The sequence below is a fragment of the Rhinatrema bivittatum genome, chromosome 2 (genome assembly GCF_901001135.1).
Source record: "Rhinatrema bivittatum chromosome 2, aRhiBiv1.1, whole genome shotgun sequence".
Taxonomy (NCBI): Eukaryota; Metazoa; Chordata; class Amphibia; order Gymnophiona; family Rhinatrematidae; genus Rhinatrema; species Rhinatrema bivittatum.
This window is the reverse complement of record NC_042616.1, coordinates 615,340,317-615,362,520: the sequence shown is the minus strand read 5'-3', so window position 1 is coordinate 615,362,520 and position 22,204 is coordinate 615,340,317. Positions and strand designations below refer to the sequence as shown.

Genomic DNA, 22,204 nt, shown 5'->3' with positions numbered 1-22,204 from the left:
AGAGTTACAGTTACTACTATAAGAAATCTGCTGGGCAGACTGAATATATTTATTTAAATGTAGTTTTATGATTATTTTATTTAATCTAATGTAATTAAACTGTGGGGGTTTGTTTATGAAAATATTTGATTTATGTAAACTGCATAGTACAATGTATTGGATTAATGCAGTATATTATTTATTTATTTTTTTTCTATACCGACATTCTTGTAGAGATACAAATCATACCGGTTTACATTTAACATCAATTTTGCCATGAAGCGGTACAGAGAACTAAGTTAGAAATTCAAAAAAAAATTTAACAGGAAAAAATGTAACACTCTGGTCTAAACATAGCCTTATAAGATCAAAGGAGATTATTTAAAACATGTCCGATACTAAGTTCATCCAAAAACAAGAGGACTTGAAATATACTCATCCTAAATGGATGAGAATAAGGTTAAATAAATTAAGAGACGGATGAGGAAGGAAAGGGGGGGATCAAGGCGTAAGTGGAAGGGGCCGGCAGCAGAGGGAGGGGTGGATGGGAGGGTTAAGTTGAAGAGATCGCTAGCAGAGAGTAAAGTTGCATGAAAGGTGGGTTAAATGTCCTGAAAGGCTTGGCTAAATAGCCATGTTTTTAGTCTCTTTTTGAAGACAGCCCGGCAGGATTCTCATCTAAGGACGTGGGGTAGCGCGTTCCAGTGGTGTGGGCCAGCAGTCGAGATGGCTCGTTTTCTGATTGAGGTTTTAGCTTGGGGAGCGAATAGAGTGTCTTAATAGGCACTTCTAATAGGTCTGGAGGAGGTATACGGTTTTAGCAGAGTGGATTAAGTTTGAAGTGGATGGGACCATTTGGTCCTTTTCTGTCATTGCTATATTACTATAATATTTAGCTGTATAGATGCTTTGCCCTTTGAAGTAAGGTTTTGAATTATAGATGGAGATAATCTGCCAGGTAATTTCAATTTTACATTTTATTGTCTTGTGTTGTCTGGTTTGTCGAACACTTAATATTAGGATCGTTTTAATTTGACTGAAGCAGTTTGATTTTTATATCATTGTGTCTCCCAACACAGCAATAACAAAACATAGTCTGTGTTAGGAGACAGTCTTTCAGAATTTGTCTCAATGTGCAGCAGATTTGGCTGATATATTTCTACATTTATCAGTATGAACAGATTTATTTCTACATGAAATACTCCTACAATTCAATGTTTGATTAATAGCATGTGTCGATTCCACTCTTGTCTCTGTAGTAACTTTATTACCATAACATAAGCAATGAATGTCTTAGTTTTAAAAAAAAAAAGAGTATATTTAACTTGGGATATCAGTAACATTGGAAAGTTACAGCATTTTTATATAAGCCAGGTGCTTCTTACTTGAATTCCTCCTTTCGTTGGTCTCTTCTTACGACTCCTATCTTTGTGACCAACAGTATTCTGTTTCTTAAACATTTGCATTTAATTGGAATAAAAGATATACACTATTGTTTTGCCCTTGTTCTTAAAAACTTCCTCTACTGGGGTTATGCAACAACAGTTATATTATATATTCATACTTCAGTAAAAGAGGGAGGTTAAATTTGTTATAGATGCATTAATACAGTGCAGTCAAGTATGAGTTTGAACATAAGTTGCCATACTGGGTCAGGTCGAGGGATCCATCAAGCACAGCATCCTGTTTCCAACAGTGGCCAATCCAGGATACATGTACCCAAACGTTAAATAGATCCTATGCTACTAATGCCGGTAGTAAGCAACTAAGCTATTTCCCAAGTCAACTTGACTAATGGTTTATGGACTTCTCTTCCAAGAATTTGTCCAAACCTTTTTTTAAACTCAGATAAGCTAACTGCCCTAACCACATCCTCTGGCAACAAATTCCAGAGTTTAATTATGCATTGAGTGAAAAATAATTTTCTTTGATTTCTTTTAAATGTGTCACTTAAAACAAGCATGCCCTCTAGTCCTAGTATTATCTGAAAGAGTAAACTGATTTACATTAACCCATTCTAGTCCTCTCGTGATTTTATAGACCTCCATCATATCCTCTCTCGGCCATTTCTTCTCCAAGCTGAGCAGCCCTAAACTCTTTAGCCTTTCCTTATAGGGAAATCGTTCCATCCCCTTTATCCTTTTGGTCACCCTTCTTTGTACTTTCTCTGAATTTATTTGCGTTTCATTTTGCCATTTGTATTATTTATTTGGAAATGCATTATACTGATGCTAAAGATTAGTTTTGAGCTTGCCTTAAGATACAGATAAGCGCCCTGGCAATTGACATTGTGCCGCAAAGTGTGCTGTAATAGTAGTGGTGGTGGAAAAAAGCAGCTGTATAGGCTTATTAGACAAAATGTCAGATGTATAAACAGTGTCTCATATAAGAGGTAACCTTTTCAGAAATTATAACTACACTGAGGTAAAACAAAAATACATTCCTTACAGCCAGAAAAGTGCTGCTTTGTCTTTAATGTTAAGGCAGAGGATTCAGATAATTTGCCCAAGGTTTAAGTACCATATTGCATTTTCTGACAAAGGTCAGTGATTGTCCTAGAAAAAATGCAGCACAGCTCTAGGAATGCAAAACATGTTAGTCACTGTTCAAAGGTAATTGTCTGAGAAAGTGATATGATAACATAAGATATGACAACAGCTAAAAAGGGAAAGGCCCATCTATTCTGCCCATTTTTACTTCCTGTTGTAACATCACAGAGTAAACCCAACCCTCCACTTTTCCTTCGCTGCCTTACACCTAAGATTCCTCTGTGCTTATACCATGCCGCTTGAATTCTGATACTGGTTTTGCTTCCACTACCACAGGCTGTTCTGTGTTCACTACCCTTTCTGTGAAGACATCTCTTTGATTTTCTTTAGCTGACTTCCTTGAAGCCTTATGTCACAAATCTTCATAATGTCTAGAAATCCATGCATTGAGACATGTTTTAATTTGACTTGAATCATAATTACATGTTTTTCTGAGACTATAAAAGACTATAAATATCTACATTTCATAATTATAGAAAACATTTGCTTCTATGTTCTATTCATCAGCAAATTGTTTATGGTTATTTTTAAATTTTGTGATGAAACAGAATGACAGCCTTTTTAATTGCCTATAGTTAGAGTATTCCAACCTAAAAATCAGTAGTAGCTGAATTGGACCTTTTCAGTTCCATGTAGTCCCCATGCACATGCAAAGAGAAGAGGGATGATGCAACAGAAAAGTCTGAATTTGTCAGTTCATCTGGATTATTTGATCCTTTTATGCAAAAAATACAAATATCTTGAAACAGTTTGAATAGTCACCTTGGTGAATAGGGTCCCAAAAGTGAGTCTGAAATCAAAAGATGCAAAAATTACTAATCTTTCAGAGTTAGATTAATTGAAAATGTTTTGATCCCAAATAGACACACCATATGTGAGATTAAAGAAAATGTTTTGTGAGCAGAAATGTCTTATGCAATTTAGTATTAATTTAAGACGTTTTACCTGCTTTCAACCACAGTTCAAGGTGGACTACAGTAGTAGTAGTATTACCAGTAGTTTAAATAAAGTGGTGCCTGTGCCCTTTAGAAAGACTTCATTGTGTATCTAGCTTCTTTACGATTGCCAAGAGATAATCCTATGGTCTTTTCTTATAATAGGCTTATGTTGTTGAAGACAACAAGCAGCTTATTTTGGAAGGTCAGCATCACATTATGCTGCATACAATTGGAAAAGAGGCTTTATCATTTCCTCAGAAGCAGGTAAATTGCTTTATGTGGTATACTTCTCTAAGAAAAATTGTTCTAATGTGCAGTAATTGGCAAACATGTCATTTCACCTCCATAACATTGAGCATTAAGAAATAGTATTCTCCTAGGACAAGCAGGATGGTAGTCCTCACACGTGGGTGACATCATCAGATGGAGCCCGGCATGGAAAACCTCTGTCAAAGTTTCAAGAACTTTGACTAGGAACACTGAGCATGCCCAGTATACCACTATCCATACATCCAAGCGGGGGTCCACCTTCAGTCTCTTCTTTTCCCCGGAGCTGTTTGCCTCGTGGTTTTTTGGAGCTCTGTTTTTTCATCAGTACTTTTATCAGATATTTTTCTGAATTGGATCCCCTACCCCCGTCAGTTCTTCAGGGCAGCGTGGTAAGTTTTTTGTACCTTCTGTGCGGTCGATTCGCAACTGTGCTATTCTCGGTGCCTGCCGGTCATCGACCATTCGCTGGCTCTTTTTCATGGCATCAATTTTTCTCCGATGCTCCCAGTGACTGCGGACCATGTCCATCACAGATCTGCACAACATTTGCATTTTCTGCCTGGGGGCATCGCATGACGTCCAGGGGTGTCATCTTTACGACCAAATAGCCCCCAAAGGTCGTCGGGTTCATCTTGATAAAATGGAAAAACTCTTTGGGTCAAAGAAATCTGACCCTTCAACCCCAGCATCGGGCACCTCTACTCCTAAGGACCATGGGGAACCGATGGAGCTACTTCCCTTGGTGCCCACTCCCCTTTTGGCGCCCTCACAGGCATGCGATTTGGAAAATAGGCATTCTCTAGCATCCTTGCACTCAAGAACCTCTAGATCATGTCCATATTCTGCACTGGGGAAAGACTGGGCCGAGCACTGTAAGAAACCTCGGAAGCATCAGCACCAGTCACCATCATTGCATGGTCTGTGCTCGGGGCAGCAGCAGGGTCCTCCATGCTGCCCCCAAAGCGAACCCCGCAGAGAGGAGGCATTCACCTCCATTGTACCCAGGAGTCGTGAGCGTTCACCACCGACATCGGTGCCAGGTATCGAGCCTCCCCGGGGCTCTGGGAAGGCTCCAGTCCTCACCCTGCTCCTATTACCTCCATCCTCAGTTTGGCGGACTTCCAGGAGGAGCTGGATTGCAGGGTGAAACAGTCGATGCTCCGAGCACTGCTGGCACCGCTGCTAGAGTGACTCAGTGTCCTCTTGGGCATTCTGCCCATGCAACCATCACCAGTGCCTAAGGTTCTCTCTGCCCTAGCGGCCGCAGAGTCCTCCTCCATCCAGAGTCATCCCCATTGTAGGTTCCTCGGAGGAGGACGATGCCTTCCGTCCGGGGCACCATCAGTGCTGGTGCCCCGCATACTGGTTCCCAGTGCCCCTAGGCCATCTGTTCCCCCAGTTCCTTCAATGTCTTTAGCTCCGGGGCTGGGGGTCTCAGCAGGGACCCTCCTTGGGGGCTCCCCAGAGGACTTCAGTGAGGAGGAGGCCCTTTATGATCCCTGGGGAGATGATACCTCTGAGTCTTCCTTGCAGGACTCTGGAGACATCACCTCAGATCCATCTCCTCCGGATGAGAGGTGTAGATCCCCGCCGGAGGATCTGGCCTGAGCAGGCTATGGCTGAGTCTGTCTCCTTCCAGCTTCTGGCAGAGGAGGATGCCCGTCACAAAATGTTGGAGGTTCACCAGTTCGTGAATGCCCCAACAGAGGTACTCGCTCTCCCCATTCATAATATTTTCAAGGAGTTACTCCTCGGGGTGTGGGAGCACCCAGTCTCCATACCGCCGTTGAACTGTAAGGCAGATGCACTCTACCTCAGCCAGCCAGCCTTAGGTTTTGAGAGGCCCCAGCTACCACACCAGTCAGTAGTGGTGGAGTTGACCCTCAAAAATGCCAAATGTACCCACACTTCGGAGCCTCCAGGATGGGAACACCGGACAGCAGATGCTCTTGGTAGGAAGGTGTATCAGGGAGTGATGTTGATCACTCGCATCGCCTCCTACCAGCTTTATATGAACCAGTACACTCGCAACATCTGGAAGCAGGTCCAGGAGGTAGCCAAATGCCTTTCCCAGCAACAGCAGGAAGCCCTCTTGGCCATTGCCCAGCAGGGCCTTGAGTGCAGTAAACATGAGGTACACTCTACCTACAATGCTTTCGAGACTGCAGCTAGGGTAGCGGCAGTATGCATTGGGGCCCGTAGGCTGGCATGGCTCCGGGCATCAGACCTCCAACCAGAGATCCAAGACAAGCTCACTCACTATGGATGCTTCCACCCTGGGCTGGGAGGAGCATGTGGACAGCCGCCGCACACAAGGTCACTGGTCGAGCCAGGAGGCTTCATGCCAGATCAACTCATCAAAGAAAGGTCCCACCTTCTGCCCTGTTCTATGCTGCTCTGCATCTCATGCAAATGGTGAAGTCCTTTTGGGCCTGACCTGCATCTGCTGCCAAATGGTTGAATCACCATGACCATGAGAATCCCTTCCTGCAGCTCAGGCTAGTATTTGCCTTCTTATTGGCTTAACAACCCTGGCCCCTCCCCCCTCTATTGTGCATGTAGGGGACAGGATGTATGCAGCCTGCAAGCAGCCCATAGCCTGCCCTCTAGCCACCACACAGATGAGCGCTCCGCAGCTGGGGGAAAAAAGGATCAAGGACTGAGGATTCAATGAATCCCTTGAAAGTCCTGACTGCACATCACTGCAATTTTGAAAATTTGGATTGCCAAAGGGAGCAAGGCTTTTTTCAGTGTGTAAGTGGGGCCTGGAGAAGAGTATGAGATTGATAGTTTCTATTGTAATTTGTTTATTATAAAAACAACAAAAATTCTGTGTTAAAAAAACAAAACAGAATCGGGGGGAGTGCGCAGGGGAGGGTAGCACAGTAATTGTTCACACAGGGCAGCAAAAACACTAGCACTAGCCCTGAATTAACCTCAGAACTTTGAGCAATCACTATATCTTAAACACCATGGGATTCTTGTTCGTCTGCATCAGATGTTAACTTTTTTGGTAATGCACCTATTTTCTTACACGTTATTGCTCCAGATCCTTGATCCTACCACAGATCCTACCTACTCCTAGAAGATGACTATCTTCCTATCCCCCATCTCATTTTTACTGTTTCTTTGCTCTTCCTTTCCTGGTCTTTGTTCCAGAAAGGAGAAAAACTTTGCATTGATGCTGTAATTCTGTACTGTTTGACTTACTGTTTGTAATCCACCTTGAGGCTATTCTTGGTAAAAGACAGAGTAGCAAATGTTTATAAACACATCATTAGAAGCTCACTTCTCAGGACTTAGTATATTTATCTAGTCAAATGACCAGTGCAATATGCTAGATTTGATAGTCTAATTTTTTTAATAGTTTTGTGTCTGATATCTGGACGAATTCCATGTACCATGTTATTTTTCACGCTGTCATACTAACCATGTTTAATTATAGCATTTGGTTTTCTTCTGCTGCAGGAACCACCAGAAACCGTTCTCTTGAAGTTTATTCGACCAGAAAATATTTCTGTACCTGCAAAGCCATCTGCAGAGCAACTATCTAATCTAATAAAGACTTGTCTACATTACCCAGAATCCTTTAGTCATCCATTTCATCAAAAAAGGTTTGCTTGTGAATTATTTTCTTATGAATCACTTGTTTAAAAAGTTCTAATAATTAAAGTAGGAGTTCTTCTTCCTTGTGATGATTAAAAAAAAGAAAAAATGTGTTGTTAAAATGTGAGATTTACATAAGGCAAAGAAATTACCTCCGGACCTCAGGCAAGAGCATTGCCCATCTTCTTTCAAAAAAAGACTTAAAACATGGCTATTCAGCCTAGCCTTCCCTGACTCTTAATTCTGTCCTACCAAACTCTAGACTCCTGCCATCACAGACTCTTATTTCCAGTCATTTCAATCTCTTAATTTCCACCTCTAACACCCCAGTCAGTCGACACAGTCAGTCTTTTCGCTTATATTATGTTTCTATTTCATCCTTCCCACGTGTTCCTCTAATTTGCTATGTTATGTTACGACATAACGGGACTGGTTATTTTGTCTCAGTTATTTGTCCTAAGCGCTCTCCTAAGATACCTGTATCATGATATATTACGATATGTTGAGTTATAATACATGTTAGCTCTGGTTAAGACCTGTTACGATATGTTAAATTATACGCTTTGATAAGTTACATGTACTATATGTTCAAGTTATAACACATCCCATATTCAGTTCCCTTCACTGTTCTATGTAACGCTCCTTAGCGAATTTTTTAGTTATATTGTAAACCGGTGTGATTTGTACTTGTACAGGAACTTCGGTATAGAAAAAGTAAAAATAAATAAATAAATGCAATCTTTTCATCCATTTTTTTAAAAGTAATTTCTGCTTCATAAAAAATCAAGGATATAGATCAGTAACTTACAGCTTATGTCTCTTTCCCCACAAGCAGGCTGATGCAGAAAGCTGAACATTAAAACCTTGTGCTGAAATTTAGTGCACAGGTCCCTAACACATAAGCTAATTTTATTTTAATTCCCAATGCAATAAGCTAATGGTATGCTAATGAATTGGGAGTTAAAATGTGCGTTCATCACAGGCTGAAGGCACATTTTAATTCAAGAGGTGAGAAAGACAATGTTCCTAAGGCAGGAACAATCTGCTTCTCTTCTGAACACCTTACCTACTCAGTGGACCACATCAATGACCTGTTCTGTGAATTTCTTCTGCTAGAGGAGGTGGCCAAGATGACCACCTGAGCCATCTCTCAGAGCTTGATTGTGTCCTGATCACTCAGTCCGTCATTCTCTCCTCTAGTCATTCTCGCTCCACAGCACAGGACCCTCCGGGCTCCTCTACCTACTGGCAATGCGATGTGAAGTGTCGGCACAGCAGCCATGTGAAATCTTTATTCTTTCTATGACCAGGAATAAAGTGCTAAGAGAACCTGGGTTAGGTTAACGCACCTCCCGGCATTGAAGGGTAACTCTTAGTGCTCTCTTTTGCTTGAGGTTTGCATGAGATGGTGCTAAGCAGGATACAGTTTTTACATGCACGTTTTGTGTGCGTGTAAAACTCCTTGCTGCATTGGCAGTAAGGTTTATTCGTGCACAACTATGAGTAAAAATGAGTTCTGCTTAATGTGCCTTATTGCATTAACCTGTAGATACGCAAAGTAGTGTCAAAATTGAGCCTGGGCTTAAATTTTAATGTTTTTACAATGAGTGTGAGACTCCTTGAATGAAAGCTTCATAATAAGTGAGGCACTGCATGATTGTTAGGTACCAGTGGCTCCTAAGCTAAGGATCAGTGATTCAATGGACTCCGCCCAATTTGTGGTCAGGGGCAAGATGACCTAGAGAGATGGAGGAAGAGTTACTCTAAAACCCTATTTTTTTCTAAAATGGGACCACCTGCGGATAAAATATTCAGATACAAGTGATTCTATTTTAGGTGTATGCAACCAGAAGATTTTTGTGGGTTTTTTGTTTGATTTAGTTTGATGTCATTGGTTTTCTTTTTGTTTCTTTTTAATTTTTATTTGTTTAGTGTGAAGTAAAAAGAAATTAATGCACATTCCTATTCTGTACTTTATTAAAGGTTTCTCTTTGGCACAGGGCATATTGAACACTTTTTTTTTTTTTTTTTAATTTCCTGAGCACAATACGTTGATAATTTAAGGTACAGGAAACTTTTTTCTCCAAGGACAAGCAGAATGCTAGTCCTCACACATGGGTGACATCATTGAATGGAACTCGGCCTGGAACTTTGGGAGACGAGAGACCCTGCAACAGAGGTGTTACTCTTTGGTTGAGGTGGCTTTCAAGCTATACTTTCCCATTTTAGGGATATCCTTGTCTGCAGACCCAGAGAGTCCTGGTTCATGCAACAGTTGTTCCATTTACTGGTCCACGTGCTTCCTTGAGGGGAAGTATAGGTAATCATGGCTGAGGTATTGGGCAGTTTGTTCCAAGATCACACTGACCCTGCCCTGATACCCTTAGGGTTTTTAGGCTGGTGAAGAAATTCTGTTCTACAGGGGTTTGCACTGCGGCATCCCTGCTTCCGGTCTCTTGGGGGAGTGTTTCTGGATTTCTTCCCTGGGTGAATTACTCTCTTGTTTCAGCTATTCCAAGCAGGCTGAGAGGTCTACCACTGGGAGATAACTCTACTGGAATCAGCAGTGAGTTTTTCAGTTGGGTTTGAGATATACAGCCTAGCAACTTTTTTCTTAACCCTGCAGCACAGTTATCTGCCTCCTTGTGTTCTTCACTCCTTCCGACTTCCAGATGGAATGTCGAGGGGAGGGAAAGAAAAGCTAGGACATTCATGGTATATCTTAGTGTTTCTCACAGGACAAGCAGGATGGTAGTCCTCACAAATGGGTGACATCGAGGATGGAGCCCACCACGGAAAACTTCCGTCAAAGTTTAAACAGAACTTTGACTGGCCCCTACTGGGCATGCCCAGCAAGGCACTGACCCTGCAGCCAGCAGGGGTCTCCCTTCAGTCTTCTTTTTTCCGCGCAGCAGTTGCCACGCGGTGAAAGGAGCTCTCTAACCACGTTCCTGACAGGAATTTGGAAGTTAATTTCCGAAGAAAATTTGCCCCTCAGGGGTCTCCCTTCGACAAATTTTTTACTCATCTTACGGAACCCGGTAAGTTTTTTGCCCTTTCCATCGACTACCGTCGATTTTGGCCCTCGAGGCCTGTTGGCACTTACCGATCCCCAGCCTAAATTTTGGCTTCCAGCCATGGCAACGGGGTTCCATAGTCCGGATTGCACCCGGACTATGTCCATCACAGACCCCCACAGGGTTTGTGTAATGTGTTTGGGTAGTGAGCATGATGTCCTGACTTGCACCAAATGTGCCTTAATGACACCCAAGGGTCACAAAGCCAGGATGGAGAAGATGGGGCTCCTCTTCCATGCACCCACCCCAACGCCATCGATAGCATCGACGTCATCGGAACCGGCACCGTCGAAGTTGTACCATCATCGTCAACCCTCCGGTGACCGTCCGCCAACGATCGCTTCTCGGCCGTCGACTCCCGTCCCTTCCCCGGATGGGCGAGGGGATCGGAAAGAAAAGCATCGCCATCGACGGCACAAGTCTCGGCCTGTCGAGGATCCACAGCCATCGACCTCCGCTCAAGCCGAGCCACCGACAAAGAAGCCGCGAACAGACCGGACACCCTCCACGTCTCGTTCGCCGGCATCGAGGAAACCCTCACCCTCTCGGGATGTGGGGGCCGTGATCCCACCGGTTACGGTGGTCCCTCCGGCCCTGCCTCAGCCTCCCTCTCCCGTCGAGCCGGGTATGGTTACCCCTGGTCTCCGGGCAGAACTGGACCGGCTGGTCCAGGAGGCCATCGAGAAAGCGATGAAGAAATTACAACCTCCATCGGCACCGTCTCCGGCACCGGTTCCAGTGCCGCCCCCGGCACCGACGCCGGCACCGGCTTCGCCACCGAGGAGGGAACCGACCACCGAGCCGTTGGTGCAAGCTCTAGCACCACTACTACGCCGCATGGAGGCACTTATGACGGCCCTTCCATCGGTGATTCCAGTACCATCGACAACACCACCGTCTCCAACTGGTTTCTCATCGGCAGGAGAAACACCGTTTCGAATTCCCCCTTCCGGGGTAGTTCCATCGGTACCTTCTGGTATATCTCCACCGATTTATCCTTCGGCTCCATCGATTCCGTGCCAGGCACCGATTCCATCGGCAGCACCGAAGCCATCGATGCCATTTCTGGTTCCACCTACCGCACCGATTCCACCTAGGTTTCCATCGATGCCTTTAGAGCCTCAGCCAGGTCCATCAGGGCTACAAGCCCCACATGATCCCTACGATACCTGGGGTGATGATGATACATCTTCTGACACAGATTTGCCTTCGCCACCATCTCCTACAGAGAGTAGAAAAAGATCTCCTCCTGAGGATCTATCTTTCATTAACTTTGTGAAAGAGATGTCAGAAGTTGTACCGTTTCAGCTCCAATCTGAAGCCGATGACAGACACCAGATGATGGAATTACTTCAATTTCTGGATGCTCCAAAAATCATCGCTTCCATCCCTATACACCAGGTGTTTTTGGATCTGCTAAAGAAAAACTGGGAATCTCCTTCATCGGTGTCACCAGTTAACAAGAAAGCTGACTCCACATACCTTGTCCAGTCAGCACCAGGTTTCCAAAAACCTCAACTGGATCATCGCTCTGTTGTGGTTGAGTCCGCGCAGAAGAAGGCCAAGCGTCTTAAGCCACACTCTTCTACCCCACCTACCAGGGACAACAAATTCCTAGATAGTGTGGGATGGAAAGTGTATCATGGAGCTATGTTGATTTCACGCATAGCTTCATATCAACTCTACATTACTCAATACAACAGAGCCATCCTTAAGCAGATGCAAGACTATGCTGACACGTTGCCGGACCAATACCAACCGCAGCTTCAAGCCCTTCTTCACAAGGGATTTGAGGCAGGGAAGCACGAGATTAGGACTGCCTACGACATATTCGATGCTTCCACGAAGGTTTCAGCCACAGCCATCTCAGCCAGACGTTGGGCTTGGTTAAAGTCATCCAACCTTCGCCCAGAGGTCCAAGATCGTCTTGCTGATTTACCCTGCTTAGGCGACAATTTGTTTGGAGAGCAAATTCAACAGATTGTGGCGGAGTTAAAAGACCACCATGAGATGTTGAAACAACTCTCATCTGTCCCACCTGAGGTGTCCTCCAAGCAACCGCAAAAGAAGGACTCTAAGAAGTCATTCTTTCGACCACGTCGCTACTACCCTCCGTCAACTAGGGCTTGTCCTGCACGGTCCTCTAACAGGCCTCAGCCTCGTCAGCCGAGAAAGCAAAGACCTACTGTAGCCCCACCTCCTGGGCCTGCGGCGGGCCTTTGACTTCCCTGTATTGAGCACATGCCAACTCCCTCTTCCACACATCCCTGTGGGAGGTCGGCTGTACCACTTCTTACATCGTTGGAAACAGATCACCTCAGATCAGTGGGTGCTAGCAATTATCGCACAGGGTTACCACCTCAACTTCATAACACTTCCGCCAGACTCCCCGCCCATTCAGGCATGGAGTCTAACCAGCCATTTGACTCAATTACAACAAGAAGTATCCCTTCTACTACAATCAAATGCTATAGAACCCGTCCCTCCTTGTCAACAAAGGAAAGGATTCTATTCCAGATACTTCCTAATACCAAAGAAATCAGGGGGGCAACGTCCAATTCTGGACCTTCGGGCCCTCAACAAGTATCTGCAAAAAGAAAAGTTCAAGATGGTAACCCTGGGCGCCTTGCTCCCTCTGTTGCAAAAGGGAGATTGGCTGTGCTCTCTCGACCTCAAGGACGCTTATACCCACATTGCGATAACACAATCTCATCGCAAGTATCTGCGTTTTCTGATAGGCCACGACCATTATCAATACCGGGTACTACCTTTCGGGCTGCCGTCTGCTCCACGAGTCTTTACCAAATGTCTCGTAGTGGCAGCAGCATTTCTCAGGAAGGAAGGTGTCCACGTCTACCCCTATCTGGACGATTGGCTAATCAGGGCCTCCACCCCTCAAATTGCGCAATCATCCCTAAAGTTGACAATTCACACACTCCTCTCCTTAGGGTTTCTTGTCAATTACGAGAAATCTTGCTTGGTCCCATCTCAGACCTTATCCTTCATTGGAGCAGACTTGGACACCTTACAGGCAAAAGCCTACCTTCCACTTCAACGAGTCCAAACTCTCATGTCCCTAGCTCGCCAGCTCCAGTCTCAACACACTGCCACAGCTCGCCAATTCCTCATCCTCCTAGGACACATGGCATCCTCGGTTCAAGTCACTCCCTTGACCCGACTAGCCATGAGAGTAACACAATGGACTCTGCGACACCAATGGATTCAGGCTTTTCAGCCTCTGTCCTCCATCGTCACAGTTACACAAGCGCTACGCCTCTCTTTAACCTGGTGGACGACTCAAGTCAACCTCCTTCAGGGCTTACCCTTTCTCCTACCAGATCCACAGGTAATCCTCACCACCGATGCTTCCCACATCGGCTGGGGGGCCCATGTGGACGACTTACAAACCCAAGGGTTATGGTCACCAGAGGAAGCCGATCACCAGATAAATTTCTTGGAACTTCGAGCAATCCGCTACGCGCTCAGAACTTTCAAAGATCATCTATCGAGTCAGATTATCTTAATTCAGACAGACAACCAGGTGGCCATGTGGTACATAAACAAGCAGGGAGGCACAGGCTCCTTCCTTCTGTGTCAGGAAGCTGCGCAGATTTGGGCAGAAGCCCTCTCCCATTCCATGTACCTCAGGGCCACTTACTTGCCGGGAGTAGACAATGTATTGGCAGACCAGCTGAGCCGTGTCTTCAAACCACACGAGTGGTCACTCGATCCTCTAGTAGTGACCTCTCTGTTTCACAAGTGGGGTTTTCCCCGCATAGACCTCTTTGCGTCCCCTCAGAACCACAAAGTGGACGATTACTGTTCTCTCATTCGGAGCCAGCACTCTCGGCCCAGGGATGCCTTCTCCCTCAAGTGGACGACAGGTCTGCTTTATGCATTCCCTCCACTTCCTCTTCTGTCAAGGACTCTCGTGAAGCTTCGCCAGGACGGAGGAACCATGATCCTGATAGCACCCCACTGGCCACGCCAAGTGTGGTTTCCCATACTCCAGGATCTCTCCATCCGCAAGCACATCCCTCTGGGAACGGATCCGCATCTGCTCACTCAAAACGACGGATGCCTCCTCCATCCCAACCTCCAAGCCTTGTCCCTGACGGCATGGATGTTGAAAGGTTAGTCCTTCAGCCTTTCAACCTTTCAGATTCGGTTTCTCGTGTCCTGATAGCTTCACGAAAGCCCTCCACCAGAAGATCATATTCATATAAATGGAAAAGGTATACATCATGGTGCACTTCTCAGTCCCTTGATCCCCTTTCCTGTCCAATCTCTAAGTTCTTGGACTATTTATGGCACCTTTCAGAATCCGGTCTAAAGACCTCTTCCATTAGGATGCATGTCAGTGCGGTAGCCGCCTTCCATAAAGGTATAGAGGGTGTCCCTATTTCAGTACAACCCCTGGTGACACGCTTTCTTAAAGGCTTGCTCCATCTGAAGCCACCCTTACGTCCTCCGGCCCCATCTTGGGACCTTAATCTGGTTCTTGGTCGTCTAATGAAACCACCCTTCGAACCTCTGCACTCCTGTGAATTGAAGTATCTCACATGGAAAGTTTTATTCCTGTTGGCCATTACTTCAGCTCGCAGGGTTAGTGAGTTACAGGCCTTAGTCACCTATCCGCCTTACACTAAACTCCTGCAAGACAGGGCGGTACTCCGCACTCACCCTAAATTTTTACCTAAGGTAGTTTCTGAATTTCATATCAATCAATCCATCATACTACCTATCTTTTTTCCCAGGCCCCATTCCAACTCTGGGGAACAGACTGCATACCCTAGACTGTAAACGTGCTCTAGCTTTTTATCTAGACCGTACAGTTGCTCACAGGAAGAGCACTCAATTGTTTGTCTCCTTCCATCCTAACAAGTTAGGACAACCTGTGGGTAAGCAGGCTCTTTCCTCCTGGTTGGCGGACTGCATTTCTTTTTGCTATCAGCAAGCTGGCATTCCTTTTCAAGACCGTGTAAAAGCACACTCTGTGAGGGCCATGGCGACTTCGGTAGCACACCTTCGATCGGTGCCGCTTCCTGACATCTGTAAAGCTGCAACCTGGAGTTCCCTCCATACCTTTGCAGCCCACTATTGTTTGGACAAAGCGGGAAGACAAGACTCCATCTTCGGCCAATCTGTCTTGCGTAACCTTTTTCCAACATGATGTACCAACACCCTTCCACCTTCCCGGTAGGGTGCGGATGCCCTTTACCAAATTCCACCCCAGTTGTTGTGCCTGATGCACGTCGTTGGGTGCATTTGGTGCAAGTCGGGACATCCTCAGCTCGGTACTCACCCATTTGTGAGGACTACCATCCTGCTTGTCCTGTGAGAAAGCAAATGTTGCTTACCTGATGTAACAGGTGTTCTCACAGGACAGCAGGATGTTAGTCCTCACGAAACCCGCCTGCCACCCCGCGGTGTTGGGTTCGTTTTATTTTTACTTTTTAGGCACTGCCTGTAGCTTTGAAATCAGACTGAAGGGAGACCCCTGCTGGCTGCAGGGTCAGTGCCTTGATGGGCTTGCCAAGTAGGGGCCAGTCAAAGTTCTGTTTAAACTTTGACGGAAGTTTTCCGTGGTGGGCTCCATCCTCGATGTCACCCATTTGTGAGGACTAACATCCTGCTGTCCTGTGAGAACACCTGTTACATTAGGTAAGCAACATTTGCTATACCTGCAGGGAACGATACACCACCTTTTCCCTGTTTTTCGCCAAGTTCTGGCCAATACTGCCTTCAGCTTTTCATACTTCACTGGTTTGTCCATAGTACCTTCCTGCTTACCTGAACTATCCTGCAGAGAGATAGGCAGGCCTGCCCTTGACAGGGTGCAGTATGGGTGAGCTTCAAGCCTAGTTTAACTCCCTGCTCGGAGGTTTGAGTTAGAGATCCCATTTCAGGGATTATCATTTATCCTCTGACATTCTTGACGCTGTCCTACGTGATTAGCTATGTCTGGTATTTTGGCACATAGGGTCTGTCACAGACCCTGCTAATTCTTCTTCCAAGCATTGCTTGGGTTTTTCTGCCCATTGTGCCTATCAGCCAAATATGAGGCACACTTCTGCAAATTTATTCTGTCCTTCAGATGCCAGTGGACCACAGTTTATCTGAAGAGCTCTCAGACTCCATTTGGTTTTTCAGTTGTCTTGTAACATCGAAGGAAACTATGCAGTTGACGTCCAAGTGTGCTTCTCTTGTTTGCTTATCTGGGCCTTTTCCTGAATCCAGGAAGTTCTAGACCTACTGTCATTGTCAGGGTTTACTGATCTGAAACCCTGCTTGTAATATTTTCCATGATGCGGAGTATGTTTCTTGCTGGCATACGCATCACTCTCCTGCTTTAAGCGCCTCTGCTACGCATTGGGGTTTTGTGTCTGTCTTTCCCATAGTTTTCTCTTTGTAGAACCCAACTCTTTTCCCACCTAGACCCCTTTGTGGGTCAGCTGCCTCACAAGTAAAAGGGAAAGAGATGGTACTTTCAGCACTATGCATTTTCCCGCTTGTCCTGCTTGGACAGCCTATAGCTTCAGAATTACCCATGTGTGAGGACTACCATTCTGCTTGTCCTCGGAGGAAGCAGAGTTGCTTACTTGTAAACGGTACTCTTCGAGGACAGCAGGATGATAGTCCTCACGAAACCCACTCGCCTCCCCTGGGAGTTGGTTTCTCCATGTATTAGCTATATTAGGCACTTAGGGACTCTGCCTAGGCAAGCAGGATGATAACTACAGCTGCACATGCTCAGTAGGTCATGTTTGAAAGTTCTAGAACTTTTGAGATTAAAGTTCCATGCCGGGCTCCATCCGATGATGTTGCCCAGGTGTGAGGACTACCATCCTGCTGTCTTCGAAGAACACCTGTTACAGATAAGCTAGGATTTTGCACATCAACAAGGTCTATGTACCCTCATATCACAATTTAGACTACCCCTTAATTATATGTAAGATACCCCTTAATTATATATAAGATATTTACTCTAGCTTTAATCTTTCCTTACATTTATCCACGTCCTGTTGACGAGTTATTTTTATTATTGTCTATGTAATATTTAATTTGTATTATTTATATTTATATGTTATATGTTATTGTTACTCATATGTTAAGAAACGCTGTTTAATGTAACGCCTTTTATTGCGACAGTTTTGTTCTTTGTAAACCGACCTGATTCGATACTTGTATTGAGAATGTTGGTATATAAAAATCTGAAATAAATAAATAAATAAGCAACTCTGCTTTATTTACATGCTGAGGTATAGTAAATAAACACTGAAAATGCCAGCCACCTAAAAGGATACAGACTGCAAAGATATTGCATCATTTCTGTACATTTCAGTGCTGAAAGGTTTTGTACAAATTACAGCAAGCTAGACTTCAACACAGATACATCATTTAACAGGTGAAATCTAAACATGTCTGGGTTAGTTTTTTATTTAGGAAAAACAATTAATTGAAAATAAGCAGATGTTTTCTAAATTGTGATAAAATTGTTTAAATCACATTATACATACTGATTTGCATCTTCTGAACCTGTATTGCTTTAAGTAGCTTTTGTCGCCATAATTTATACAATAATAAAGAAATTGGTGTGATACTTTCTTGAGGTGGAAAGTACAAGTATCCATCACAGTTCTATTCATACTCATTTGATTTTTCTCTAAATTTGGAAGCTCTTGCAAAATGTACCTAATCTATATAATCGGGAATTTTTCAAACAATACTAAATATGGGCCATATTAATTCACAGAAACGTGAGTGATTGTAAAACCTGAATGGCTGGTAGGTATATGTTTTGCTAAGTAGGTTAATATATAGTTTTGTTTTAATATAATACCATTCGCTGGTGAAATATTAAAGACCAGAAGAAATTTTGATTGTGGTAAACATGGAATGCCAATTTAAATGTAAACTTCACTATACCTTTGACTTATGCATTACTTTTTCTTTATTCGAGTAAATGGTGATTGACTTTAGGTATTCCTAAACTCTTAAAGTAAAAGGAGTTTTCTTGAGTGTCATTAAGTGTAAACATTTCTCTCTTACAGCCTCTGTTTAGTACCAGTCACTCTTGTACTCTCCAATTGCTGTCAGGCGAACGTTGATGTAATAATTGATTTGAGACACAAAATGACAAGGTAATACACTTAAAAACTATTTTGCATTTTGAAAATATTTTATTTAGTTGAGCGTTTCACAAAGTACACTTTGTGTGTGTGTGTGTATACGAGATCTAAATGTTTTATTTTTGATCAAGTATTTATTTGTAAACTGCTTTTATTTTTATACTGATTGTGGTATAAAAATGTTAAATACATTTTGTTGGCAGTTCACTTTTTTTTTAGATTTAAGCATTTTTTTTTCAATAATTACAAAATATAAGCTTTGTGTTGACAACAGTGACATAGGTGAAAATATAGAAATTGAAAAAATGTATAACATTAGAAATCCTAAAATTTCATGTAAACCAGCCCACAATTTAAAGGGGCAAAGTTATAAAATACAATTATCCAAGGTACAAAAAAATAAAAAAATCACAAAAAAGAATAAAAGTACCCTTACATCACATTACTAGAATCTTAAATCACAGAAGAGAATCAAGAGAGCTACCTAAACTACCACACATCTCCAACCTAGATACAAGAAAAGCTGTAAGCTGAGGAGGATCAAAGAAAACATATTGTGCTAATTGCATCTGATTAATACATTTGCATGGATATTTTTTTTTATTTATACTTTATTAGCATTTAAACATTACATGAATATAAAAAAGAAGAAAAAGGTGTTTATCATGACAAAACTATAAATAAATAAGGAAATTATGCATGGATAATTTAGCCAAAAGTTTTCTCCCAACTGTACAGGCTGAAGATGCATTAACAAAAATGATTTCCTTTTACACTGAGTAGATCTCACTAAATCAGGAAAAGCTTGAACAAAAGTGTTTAAAAAAGGCACATCTCTATTATGAAAAAAGTTTTAAAATCTGGTTTCTATCTGGTTGAAGTACAAAATTAACAAAGTAAAAACAGTGAAGGTCTCAGTATCTTGCTTTTCCAAAGTCATTGTAAAATTTAACAGGTCTAAAGAAGCTTGAGACTCCTCTTTTAAACATTTTTTCTTAAAGGGATGACTATAATAAGTTTTAGCTATAGATGGACCTTTCTCTTTCTGATTGTATCTGGTAGTTTATTAGATGATAAACTATAAAGTGAAGGGGATAAGGGGAGTAGACTTTAAATAGGGTTCTACCATCTGGTTTACTTTCTTATGTAAGGGATCTTTGGTTTCCCCTTACTAAAGGGGTGTACAATTAAGCTGGGGAGGTTCAATGAGGAAATAAGTGAGAGGTTTGGGTTTTGCTCCCCCATGTGGGAACCTGCTTGATTGATAGTCCTAACTGCTTATCATCGCAAAGCACTTGCTGTCCTCGTGGATTTTTAGTTTGGAACTTGAGTTAACATTTTTAGTTACTCTCTTAAGGAGGCAGGTTGCTATCTGTCTCCTGCTTTAATTTTTCCTAATTTATGGGAAAGGAGTAAGGAGGTTTTCCGATTTAGGGGCCAGCCTCCGCTGACTTGTCTATCCAGCTTTTAAGCTTGTTTTTGGATTATTTTAAGCCAGCGTTTGAGCATTCCCTGTGAGAACATTGGTACCCCTTCGCAGTAGATTGAGGCATCTGCTGTGTAAGGTTAGATCATGTATAAGGGAAGATTCTGGCAGACTTTTGTCTCCTACAGAGGATAAAGGCTGTCTGGTGATTCTATGCAGAGGAAGTATGTTTTTGCATTAGCTGCCTTTAACTATCTCCTCTGGTTGAAGGCATGGAAGTTTTATTCCACCCTTCCTGCTTTTTCCAATTTTGGGCTTCTCTAATATTTTTTCCACTTGAAGCTTGATAACCCATGGTACCTGGGAGACAGTATACCAAACCCATTAAAGAATCTTGAAAGAAACAGAAGGTGGCAAGATCTTTCTAAAGAAAGGGATCCTAGTAAAGCGCTCTACCAGGAGAAACATAGAAACAATGTAAAGGTAACAAGAACTTTGTTGCTATTTTGGGAAGTCTTATTTGAAGGGGTAAAAAGTGCCCACCAGGCACTGCCTAAGGAGTTAACAGAATCGAGAAAGAGAGTGAAGTACTCTTTTGGAGCTGTCTGAAGAGTTAAAGGATTTCTTGGAAGATATTAAATCTGGGCCTAAATTCTTATTAAATATTGGGATTGAATACATTCTAACCACTTTCTATGGAAAGATTTAAGCATTAAATTTAGGAGCTAAAGGAGGACTGAACTAACTTCAGTCTACATACTGAGAGGAAATTAAGTAGGAGAAGAAGAAATTTCAGTGTAAATGAATGCTTCCAAAGTGATTAAGAGACTTTGTTAGAAGACATGAAGCCAAAAGTTTACTTTATCTGCTGCCTTATTATTTATTGCTGTTAATCAAATAAGAGAAGTGTAAATATTATTCAATCATCTGATCAAACTAGTTTGAAACCATTCTTCTCCTGTGTGTTTATTGGATGCAATGAAAGTATAAATTGGCAGTGCTGTGAATCAAATGATGGCAACAGAGCTTGATTGTAAAAAAAAAAAAAAGCAGGGTATAAAAGCTATTATTCGTCCCCACAAATGGGAGCCTGGTTTCAGATATTAAAGGTATCCATGGAGCAAGGTAGAGGTGTTTAGAGACTATGGAGGGGTTTTAAGCAGAAAGCGTCCATCTTTTCTTTCTATGTGCACTGGGTGCCAAGTAAAGGATCTGTCCCACCCAGGGGTTACACTTGGGAAATCTACTTGGTTTCCACTGAAAGAGAAACACAGTTCTATTAAAACTTTGCATGGTATTTGAAGAATCCTTGTGATTGCACTAAAAGCACTTTATAATGGTGGCTTCTAGTAAGAGGAAAATGAGAATCAGCAAGACTCTTTATATGCATAAAAGTTTGGATATATGCATAAAAGTCTGGATAATATCCAAACCTCCCATCCCATCCCCCAGTTACCATCTCTGTTTAAAAAAAAAAAAAAAAAAATTCACCATGAGGTCATGTGATGTGTTGTGAGTGACAAAACTTGTCTTGCTTTGCTCCGGGGCTCCACCCCCCTTCATCAATCTCAATCACACGCTCTATTTTGATATTTTCTACCTTTTGGGTGAGAACTTTTCTAATCCTTAACTACCGACCACCCAGCGCCTTTTGGTTGTGTTTTGAGCACCCGATGGCTGCTAAACCAGCCTGGACAGAGAATAGCCGTCTCCCTTCTAAAATGATGGCGTGCGCCAGTATTCCTCCTTTCCCGGCGGCTGGTAATGGCGATCTCAGCGATGTGGCCAGCACGATTCTACATGCTCTTGATGAAAAAATAGGAGCATTTCATGAACGCTTTGATTCCCTTCAATCACTTCTAGCAGATAATACCACCCAATTGGGGGAAGTTGAAACCCACTTGAACAATGTGGACGAGCGGATGCGAATGCTCAAATGTGCTCTTAATGCCGCAATCGTGTCACCGGGGAAAGCTTCTGAACGGCTCAAGGACTTACAGAATCGATCCTGTTGAAACAATTTACGCTTCGTCGGCCTGCTGGAATCTATCTCAGACCGAGAACTTCATAATGTGCTAGAGTCATGGCTTCCCCAAGCCCTGGAACTGCCCGAAATGTTTGGGCCTGTAACAATTGAGCAAGCGCATCGGCTGGGAGGATGGACACCTGGCTCGAGCTGCCCATGAACGGTGATTGCAAATTTTTTTAATTTTCTGTACAAGGAAGA

At 43.2% G+C, this 22,204-nt stretch overlaps 1 protein-coding gene across 3 annotated transcripts in view; it reads left to right on the top strand.

Annotated features, from left to right (window-relative positions):
- TRAPPC8 (trafficking protein particle complex 8) overlaps positions 1-22,204 on the top strand; it is a 431,358-nt gene that overhangs the window by 389,443 nt on the left and 19,711 nt on the right. For all 3 annotated transcript variants that reach the window (XM_029591182.1, XM_029591181.1, XM_029591183.1), the window contains 3 exons: positions 3,629-3,730; positions 7,205-7,350; positions 18,474-18,563. In XM_029591182.1, coding sequence (XP_029447042.1) covers positions 3,629-3,730; positions 7,205-7,350; positions 18,474-18,563 — 338 coding nt within the window. The remainder of the gene's footprint in view (positions 1-3,628; positions 3,731-7,204; positions 7,351-18,473; positions 18,564-22,204) is intronic.